General features: G+C 42.9%; 1 protein-coding gene and 1 pseudogene across 1 annotated transcript in view; one reads left to right on the top strand and one right to left on the bottom strand.

Annotated features, from left to right (window-relative positions):
• LYST (lysosomal trafficking regulator) overlaps positions 1-9,013 on the top strand; it is a 134,470-nt gene extending 125,457 nt beyond the window's left edge. Inside the window, exons 47-51 of the mRNA XM_023520819.1 lie at positions 725-864; positions 1,112-1,209; positions 5,549-5,705; positions 6,118-6,189; positions 7,061-9,013. Of these exons, the coding sequence (XP_023376587.1) occupies positions 725-864; positions 1,112-1,209; positions 5,549-5,705; positions 6,118-6,189; positions 7,061-7,199 (606 nt within the window). The 3' untranslated portion in view covers positions 7,200-9,013. The remainder of the gene's footprint in view (positions 1-724; positions 865-1,111; positions 1,210-5,548; positions 5,706-6,117; positions 6,190-7,060) is intronic.
• LOC111729766 lies at positions 320-435 on the bottom strand (annotated as a pseudogene).
• Positions 9,014-10,777: the final 1,764 nt, after the last annotated feature.

Below are 10,777 nucleotides of genomic sequence, written 5' to 3'. Positions count from 1 at the left end.
TGAAGGATTTAATTATGGCATCTATAACCTGTTAAAAATTAGAAACGACTTTTAATGTATCGATAAAGGATGCTCAAGTAAATTGTGGTATACTACCTGTGGAATATAACACTAGTAAATTATTTTGAAGACAATGTGAAAAATGGAAAATGCTTATGTGAGAATGTGTAAAATACAAAATAGACAATCATTTGTAAGGCAGTAGTTAGAACTATAAAAATACATGTGTATTTGGGCAAAGACTGGACAAGAATAGACAAAAATTAAAAGTATTAGATGAAATTATGAGCAATTAAAATTTTTTTTTTATTATTATTTATGCCTACAGCACCTGGTCTTCCTAGGTGGTCTCCCATCCAAGAACTAACCAGGCCCGACCCTGCTTAGCTTCCGAGATCAGACATTGGGCTCGTTCAGGGTGGCACGACCGTAGACCATGGACTATGGGTCCACTGGGGTGTGAACCCAGGACCTTTTGCGTGTAAAGCAGACGTGCTAACCGCTACACTACGGAACCACGTCCAAAAAAAATAATAAAATAAAAAAATTAAATAATAAAATTTAAAAGATTTTAATGTTTAGTTTTTAGAAAAAGTTGAACTGAACTAGATTGAAAAACAGCGTTTGAGAATGTTTGAATCACTTCGCTTGTTTCTATTTTGAGATCAATACCAGCCTACCTTTTATCACTGTTTTGATCTTACACTTAATTTTTTAATTTCAGCCTTCAGAGATAGAAATGGAGTCTCAAGTACATCTCTATGGGCACACGGCGGAGATCACCAGCTTGTTCGTCTGCAAACCATACAGTATAATGATAAGCGTGAGCAGAGATGGAACCTGCATCATATGGGACTTAAACAGGTACCGCCCGGCACAGTCTTAGTGACGTCTCAGTTCGTACTGTTCGGAACAGGCGCACTGAAGTGGGATCTTTATATGGCGATAATTTTAAGCATGAAATACAAACTTTACCTTTGTGATCTTATTGTATTATCGAAACCCAGGTAGGAGCCCCTCGTGAATAATAGGTGTGTGTACTGAGGAAAGACATCTGCCAACGAGATGATAGTCAGTGATCGTACGCAAATCCGTGCCTTTGGTCTTTCAGGCTGTGCTACGTACAAAGTCTGGCGGGACACAAAAGCCCCGTCACGGCCGTCTCTGCCAGTGAAACGACGGGCGACGTTGCCACCGTGTGCGATTCAGGTGAGCTGGCCCCCAGACCGGCGCACGGGGCTGTCGCGCTGACTGCTTTCGGCCAGCTGGCCGCGCCGCCGTTCAGCCGCTGGAGACATCCCGCAGGCCCCTCCCGGTCTCCACGCGCATTAACGTGCAGTGAGGTCCAAGACTGAGTCACTGATTTAGGCTTCAACTCTGTAAAAGTTAGTGTTGTCATCGTTTAACTCTTTTTCTGATATGTGTACGACTGCATGTCAGCACATGTAAGCGAACCTTTGTTATATAATCATCTGAATTCTTCTGGTTTTTGTTCTTTTTCCTTCTGCTTTTTAAATAACTCTGCTACTTTCCTCCTGAAACGAAAAGCATCCGCAGATGATCAGCTTTGACTATGTGTCTCCCAGTCCTGAGAGAGCACAGTAGCGTAGAGTGACAAGTGGAGGTTCAGCTGTCACACGACAGAGATCTGTCTCCCGATCCAAGGTCTCGTTTTGGTTTTTGTTTTTTCACGTGGACACATTTTTTAAAAACTCGATGCATTCAGCAGGAAGGAAAACTTGGAAAATTCATGAATTTTCTGTTTGCATTTCTGTTCCTTGGGATCTTAACGTTGAAAGGGCCCTGCGAAAGCCTGCTCCCGTGTGCTCGGCGTGGAGCGTCCTCGACACGGCCGTAGTGGACAGCCCTCTGTCCTTTGCTTGCATTTCTGGTATTGTTTGGTTTTTATTTCAGCCACCAAACAGTTCTCCAATTCTCCAATTCTGTGCCACCAAGTGGGCATCCAATAATGCAGTTCAATTCTGACACCCACTACTTGAAGTTAGCCAATTTGGGACTGCCATAGACCCCCGCCAGGTTCAAGAATCCTCTGGAAGGATGCACAGAACTAGTAAAACTCAGTCCTTACGACTATAGTTTATTATAAAGGATAGAAATGAACAGTCAGCTGCAGAGGTACACAGAGTGACATCAGCTGGCTTGTCCGTGTGGCGGCAGAGGGTCCTGCCCTCTTGGCACGGGGCTGTCTTCACCAGGTCAGAAACTCGCCCGAGCCCTGGTGCGTAGGGTTTTTCTGAGGTTTCATTAGGTCAAAGTGGCTGATGAGATCACGTGGTGCCGGAGCTGCGTCTCCAGCCCCTCTCCCGTCCCAGCAGGTGGGGAGCTGCTGTGGTTGGTTTTTCTGGGGACCGGCCCCCATCCTGAAGCTGTCTAGCCCCCGCTCCGGGAGTCCTCTCAGTACCATACAAAAGATGGTAAATTACAAGGGTTTTAGGAGCTCTGAGACCTGAGACAAAGGCCAAATATCTATTTTTTATCATTCCACAGACAGCTCTCAGAGTTTTACTGTTGTTTTTACAAAATGTTCATTCAGCCTTGTATTCAAGAAAGTAATGTTTTTAGTCATGCTTAAAGATTTCAGATGCAAAGTATTTTCCAGTCTTAGCCCCAATCATAAAATAATGTCATGAAAACATTTTTATTTCCAGATCAGCAGAGCTAAGAGAAAGTGGAAGTTTTTCGGGGTTTTTTTTTTTTTTCCACTTATTTATATATTTTAAGGGGAAGTTCTTAAACACTTGACTTTGATGATCTGCGTGGGCCGGTGATTGATGGCTTTGCCAACTGTTCTTCCTGGATTTGTACATTAGCAACTTTTAGTCTATCCCCTCAGAGGGAATCTGGAGGAATGATGTAATGGTTATTTATACAGAGTTCTCTACTTTCTTGTTTGGGCAACGTTTGGAAGTTAGGACTGATCCTGAGGGAGCTGAATTTTATAAAGTTAATTACTTCCCTGCTGCCAGAAATGATTTATATATATATGCTGTTATATCAGCTAGTCATATGGGAACAAGAAGCAAAATTACTTTTGCTGCAGTTGCTAACCCACTAGTAGGTATGCAGGTGTCCCTAGGCAGAGCACAGTATAATACTGGCTAGAACACTTTTTTCCAACTTGAACAAAAAAGGCTTCTCGATTTTTAAAGGTTTTTTGATACATGTATAAAGAGAAATTATGAAGAACATTTGGTATATAGAGAGCATTATAAAAATAATTTTTTTTTTTAAAGAGAGGCCAAATTTATGTTTAGCGACCCAGACTAGAATTCATCCTCCCATTCTTAGTCCAGGCGGGGAAGAAAGTGGTCACATTCCGTCTGCCAAAAATCTTGACCCTCTCGTCAGTACTGTCCAAGAAACTCTAAAACCAAAGTTAAAAGTAAATATACATGTCTATGTATATACGTATAGATTGTGTGTTGTGTGTCTGTGTATACATGCACGTATATACACGTATGTTCACACACGTATATTCTCAAAAACTTTTCCATTGAGGCATCATGATTCCCCAGGGCTCATTATGGGATGTGGTTTTTATAGTGATAAGATGGGAAATTTATTAAACCGTGTAAATGCTATATTAGATGGTTTTGCACTTTTTAGAATCATTCCATAACTGGCTCAAACACGTGCCCACTTCCTGGGGTTCGCAGACTGGCCTCTCGTCGCCAGCAGAGTCATGGTTGGTTGGGCAGGTCGCCCCGCCCCCCGCCCCGTTTCTGTAGCATCAATGAAGATCTATAGGAAGAATGGAGTTTTGTTTTGTTTTGTTTCAGGAAAGCCCAACTTTTTGACTTTTAGTTGATGTGCTAAATTATACACGAAAGCAGCCTGGTGTTGGGGGAAGGGCCTTGTTATTTTTTCGTCTTTACAGTCTTAGGCAGGCGTGTGGTTTCTCGGTTTTGTGGCCCAAGTTGCTGGGTGACCTGCTAGGGCAGTTCTTTGCCTACTAAGTTCCAGCCCGTGCCCCAGAGCGTCCGGGACGGCATCCAGATTGTGTGTTTTGAAGAACTAAGCTGCGCAGCAGCCGTGGATTACAGTGGCCCAGCCCTGCACCATAACCTCTGTGGCTATGGAGCCAGTGACGCTCACAAGCCTTCTAACCGTGCTGGTACACACCTGCTTGCTCCGTGTTAACATCCTTTATCAGATAGCAACTTCAAAAGAAAGAGTGACATAGCGTCTGGTCATGGAAAAGATGAGTCTGTCGCCTCCCAGCACAGCCTCCTCCATCTTGATGCTTTGTTCAGATGATCTCTCCTTATCGGTCTTCTCCAATGGGAAGTCTTAGAACATTGGGCATTTTTAAATGTGTGTGCATGTGTGTGTTCAAATATAGTTAACATAAAAGTTGTCATTTAGACCATTTTAAATTACACAATCCAGTGACATTATTACATTCACAGTGTTGTATGACCACTGTTTCAAAAACTTCCTCATCACCCTTTTGTGTCTGGCTCATCTTACTTAGTATGATGTTTTCAAGGTTTGTCCGTGTTGTAGCCTGTGCCAGAACTTCGTTACTTTTTATGGCTGAATAATATTCCATTGTATGGATACACCACATCTGTTTATCCATTTATCTGCTGATGGACATTTGGGTTGTTTCTGCCATTAGGCTGTTGTGAATAGAGCTGCAACACTCTAGGCATTTTGGTCTATGATATTTGAAGGTCTTCAGCATATTTTTAAATAAAGAAGTATTTCCGATATTTGTTCCTTTACTATAAAATATGAAATCTTTTCATTGCCTTAGTAAAGGACAGACATAAACTCTCCGTTCATTCTAATAGAGAAATAAAATTAAGTGTAGTAATAACCCTGTGTCATCCAAACTTAATCACGCCTCTCACCCTCTCTATCAGCATGAGAATCTTTCTCCGAAGAAGGCTGGTCCCATCGTCAGGAGGCCCCAAACCACCAGCCCGTTTATAGAGGATGACGAGCAATTATTGCCCCCTCTCCCCCTGGAAAACTACCAAAAGTTTGGTTACTGAGTCTTTGAAAAGAAAAAAATTAGTTTAATAAGACGCTGATTTATAAGATTCAGTCTCAGACATTCTGAAGAATGAGTTCTTCTTTGAAGAATTAGTTTTTAATTCAGCTTTTACTGTAACTTTTTTTCTTCTTCACAAGTCACAGAAGTCACTTCTTATAGATCATTTCAGCTTTTTCTTTTTTTTTCCTTCTTTTTTTGAGACTGTTTAGTTTTCTGGGTACTTTCAGATTCAGATTTGGCAGTCCATATGCTGGAATAGTAAGATTCATGATTCATTTACCTTGTTGCTCTCTGGCACAGATTAATTTTTCACTCTTTCACTGGTCATCGTCTCTAGATAAATATGCAAAGCTCCGTGTGACTTACAGTAATTCCGTTTGTACGGTCTTCAGTCAGGAGCTGCCTAGAAACCTCATCACTTAGAGGAGATTGGCCCCCGGAGCTATCAGTGCCCTCTGGGGCCCGGGGTGGTCGGCTCTGAGACACCCACACTCCGGTGACCTGGGGCCGGTTTTGGCATTTTAGCTGGCGGAGGCAGTGACCTCAGACTCTGGACGGTAAACGGGGACCTCGTAGGACACGTCCACTGCAGGGAGATCGTCTGTTCCGTGGCTTTCTCCAACCAGCCTGAGGGCGTGTCCATCAACGTGATCGCCGGGGGGCTGGAAAATGGCATCGTGAGGTGAGCTCAGTTCCCCTGTTCTTTGTCTGCTTTTGTTCCTAAGGACGTTGCGGTTTCAAAAGTACGTCTTCATAGCGAGGCGTATCAATATTTAATATTTAAAGATTTAACATCGCCTTCAGATATAGGTTCTTCGGTTATTCCTGTCTTATTTCTAAACAATAAAGATGGCTTTGGTTCAGCGTTAAAATGCCACATTGTTCGTTAACTCTGAAAGATGAGCAGTGTGAAGGTCTCCGAAGCTAGGCTTCCTTTCCCCCGTGCCCCCTGCCCTGCAGACTTCCCAGAAGCAACTGCTGTTAATCATCTAGTTTCCTTCCAGATGACTTTTGACAAATACACAAATGCGTAGGTTTTCTTGATGAAGGAGATTTTAGTTTGCATAATTAGATGACCACTTTTTTCTCTCTAGGTTATGGAGTACCTGGGACCTAAAGCCTGTGCGAGAAATCACATTCCCTAAATCAAATAAGCCCATCGTAAGGTAAAGCCCGCCTCCCATTCTTCACAACATACTTTGTGACTGTATTTTTGTTAAGAGAGAGATGGAAGGACACAGACCTAAAGAAACGATGCGAGTCGAACAGCCGACATTTCCCAAACACCAGGTCGTCCAGGACCCGGTGGCAGGAGGAGGCATAGTCCTCGCCATCGTGGAGCTTAAAATCTGAGTCAGGAACCGAGTCAGACAGACAGGCGCCGGGCCGGTGCCCAGAGAAGCACCCCGAGCTGCAGAAGCGATGTTTTTCCCTTCGTTACTGGAAATCCCCGCGGTGACTGACAGCTGCAGGAGTGCGCTTGACCAGACCGATGAACAACCAGTTAGCGCCGCCGCGTCCGGACTGACTTTAAAAACTCAGCTGGGCATAAGCGACTCAGATTCCGCTCCACCGAAAGAAATTTATTTTCAGTGTACTAAATTTAAAGTTTCATGAATCTAAATTAATAATTTATCATTACATTTTTGCCCGTTCCTCTTTCAGGGAAATAAAATATCTCCATAATCATCTTTCATTTCTAGAAAGAGGAAATGTAGAATTGTTACATTTTTTAAAGTTTCCTATGCCCAAATATTTGTCGTTTAAGTAATAAAGCATAAACGAGAAGGAACAAGGAAATATGCAAAGACGGAATGGCACAGACTGACCCCTGGGATCCTGATTTTGGTCTTTCTCACCTGATGAGAACAAGCTCACAAAACCATGTGAATATTAGAATGGAAACCAATGAGCTGCAGGCAGTCTGCTCAGTAAAGATGTCACAACTTCTTTACACTAATTTCTATCTGATCATCAAGATGCTAATACAATTTTAAGAGACAGGATGTACAAATGGGTGTGTTTGTTTTTTTACAGCCTTACGTTTTCCTGTGACGGCCACCATCTGTACACAGCGAACAGTGAAGGGACCGTGACCGCGTGGTGTCGGAAGGACCAGCAGCGCTTGAAACAGCCTATGTTCTATTCCTTCCTGAGCAGCTACGCGGCCGGATGAGGGAGTGTGGGTTCTGCGCGCACTGTGATTCCAGACTGGATCTGTTGACTTCACCAGTTTTAGGAGGTTGAACCCGAAGAAGTAGATGACCAAAACAAACCATCTAACTAATTTTAAAATCTATTCTTCTGCACGAAACTCTGCAGTGTCACAAGATCCTAAGAGGACAGTTTTGTTCTCAATTAGTGATAACCTGGAGGGTTGTGTCAGCATGCACTAACCAGTGTGACTGAAGGCTTGCACAGTAAGTCAGAATCATATCCTTGAAGTTTGTTTGCTACAGGGTATTCTAAAGAAAAGATAAAGGTCTCTCCTTTTTTATTATTCCAAGAGGCTCAGTAGAATTTAAATTGGTTAGCTAATTATTTATACAAAGTATTCTTTAAAAATTATACTGAAAAGGTTTTATCCTGATATAACCCCTCCAAAAAGAAAGGAAAGGAAAGAGTAAGGAGCCCAGGACTCGACAGTCGCCTTCTTTGAAAAGTAAGTTCGGCAGGTGCGTCTGCACCCAGCATTTGTGGCGTAATCCGAACGCTGGAAACATCCGATGACTCGCGTGGTAGAGGCAGGCTCTGCCAGAGGAGAGCCACCGACGAGGACAGCGGCATCTTTCTGTCAGGCACGTCCTGCCCTCCATTAAAATCTCACTCAAAGTCCCTAACACTAGATAGTGACTGTCCTTAGTTGAGTCACGAAGGCTTAAACACAATGATGATTCTTTTAATATCTGCCATTTACAGAGCATTGAAAAGTTAATTTCCAGTAGAAAGCCTCCACTATGCAAAAAGTTTTCACAGACATCAATAATTCAGTCCAGATGAGGCGTTTATCTACTGTGCAGGAAGAGTTTTCTTCCCCAAAACACGACGACAAAAGAAAAGGTGACGGCTTACTTTGTTTTAAACACTAGGCAGAATAATTCCTTTAGGAAACAGTTTCCGCTCTTTCTACTCACCTAGACCTTCTGAGAATTCGAGGAACAACAGAAAAATCTAAGTGTTGGCCACAGCACACTTACCCACCATAAAGACAATTCCTGAAACTCTGGGAGTAGTCTATCTCTTCCACGATCTCACAGCTACTTTTAACTCGGGGTGCTGCTTCACTGGCTTTGAAAACACTGGAAAATAAGCTCAGTAATAAGTCACCGAGGGATAAAAATATGTTCCCGCCCGAGAATAACTTGCGTGTTTGTTATGGAAATTGATTCATACGGTGTTTACAGAACTACTTTTGTACCTTCCAGACTTTCTAAAACATTCTGCTTAAAAACTGTATAAAATGCAATCCCCAAGTCTCTGCCGTCAAGATCAACTCGAGGCAGCGCGTGGCCGCGCGCGCTGGTGACGGGCCGCGTCTGGATGTGCACGCACAGGCGGCTGACGGCGCCGAGGTGCCGACAGGTGCAGAGAGGAGACCCCTGTTCACGTTGCAGTGATCGCTTTGTTCAAAAGAAGCCGCAGCTATCGTCTAGCTTCCATTTTTCTACTGAGAACTTGAAATTAGGCCCCTATTAGAACAGGGTTGCTACTCAGTCTTCTTTTTTTTTTTTTTAAGGCTGAATTTCATCATTTATCTAAAGAGGAAATATGCAAAATAACTGGTCTTGTTAAGAGTGCAATATTATATTTTTATGTAAAAATAAATTTGGGGGGATTATTTATTCAGCATGGAACTTAGTATGTGTCTGTTTGAAACACTTCATGATGTGCATGTGAAGCAAACGTTTCTGTAAATTACCACAAGCTCTGGTACCTTTGTACACACTGCCACTTCAAACTGGGAATAAATTTCATAATAACAGATTCGAAGACCTAGTCTTTATACAATTTAAGTATTATGACCGGATCTCAAATCGGTGGCTTTATCTGGTAACCCACATAGGTTCTCTTTAGCTTCCCTATAAATTTATGTCACTAGGAAAGGATGATTTTCATGTTTTAATTGCGGTCTTTGTGAGAAATTTTATATTTCAAGCTTTACTGCCCTGAAATGGAGTTTAGTCAGCCCCAAAGTCAAAGTGTCATTGCTCCCCACCCCAGCAGGCCCAGGTGGAGCCCCGACTGTGGCACGCTCTGCACTGAGCACCAGGGGCACAGTGTTCCCCGAGCCCCTGGGGGCTGTGAGCTAGTGGAGAACCCCGCTGTGACCACGTGTAGTGTGTGTGGCTACAGCCGTGGTCAATGCTGAGCAGGTGGGGTGTGGGGTCCTCTGAGACAACGCAACAGGAAGGATTCAATTTAGAACAATGGGAGCCCATCCTAAACTCCACCGTGAAAAACGCAGCTACATTTGCCAATACAAAAGACACATTCTTGATGTACATTTAGCTGGGAAGGAGGTGCCACTAATTTCATTGTGTCGTATGACCTGAACAAAAAAGTATATCCGGCCACTTTGGGGACAATGGGTTGTAACTCAGCTATTTGAGAGAAATTAAATAATACAACGTGTTCTTTGAAGCCAAAAGGACTAGAAGATCATTTGAGACTGATCTCTCACGAAGAAAGTGCCGGGCTGATTTCTCCTCTCGTGAACAAAGTTAATTAGAGATGACTTTTAAAAAGACTGTTTTGTGGCAAAGCTTGGCTCATTTCCAATGTAAATTAAACTGGTCTCACCAAGCAGAGCAGATACAGAGAAAAGCACACCACGTCACCTTATAATCATGCTGGGAAAACAATGGCGGAAAGAAAACCTTAGAGCAGACGTAGAAAAAGAGATACATTGCATGCCGAGAAACGGGTAATGATAACCGCAGACTTCTTATGAGAAACTCCGCAGGCACACGGATTGACACCTTTAAACTGCTTCGAACTGTCAAGCTAGAAAAAGATCCCTCAAAAATGAAGGCAAAATGAAGACTTATTCAGACAGACAAAAAAAAAAAATCGCCAGCAGATCTACATTACGAGAAATGTTAAAAGATGTTTTTCAGGCCGGAAGACATGATACCAAATAGAAATTAGGATCTTCACAAATGAATGATCCACAGCAGAAATGGTAGTTATGCAAGGTTTTTTATATTGCCAGAAAAACAGACACACAGGCTAAGGGAACAGAATTGAGAGCTCAGACATAAACCTGCACGTATACGGGCAACTGATTTACGACCAACGAGCCAAGGATACACAACGAAGAAAAGAAAGCCCCTTCAATAAAGGGCGTTGGGGAAACTGGACAGCCATACGCAAAAGAATGGAACCGGACCACTGTCTCAACGCCATACCCAAAAGCAACTCACAGTGGATCGAAGATGAACGTACGACCTGAAACAATAAAATACGTAAAGAAAAGAGAGGCACTGAACTTCTGGACGTTGGTCTCGGTGGTGGTTTTGTGAATTTGACTCCAAAAGCAAGGGAAACAAAAACAGTTGGGACCACATCAGACTAAAAAGCTGCTATACAGCAAAGGAAACTATGGACGAAACGAAAAGGCAACCTACCCAATGGGAGAAGGTATCTGCAAATGGTATTTCCAATAAGGGGTTAACATCCAACATATGCAAAGAGCTCATACAACTCAACAACAAAGACAACTGTAGGATGAGCAGAGGATCTGAATAGAAATTT

Source organism: Pteropus vampyrus, unplaced genomic scaffold (assembly GCF_000151845.1).
Source record: "Pteropus vampyrus isolate Shadow unplaced genomic scaffold, Pvam_2.0 Scaffold279, whole genome shotgun sequence".
NCBI lineage: Eukaryota > Metazoa > Chordata > Mammalia > Chiroptera > Pteropodidae > Pteropus > Pteropus vampyrus.
This window is presented reverse-complemented; position numbering and strand designations above follow the sequence as displayed.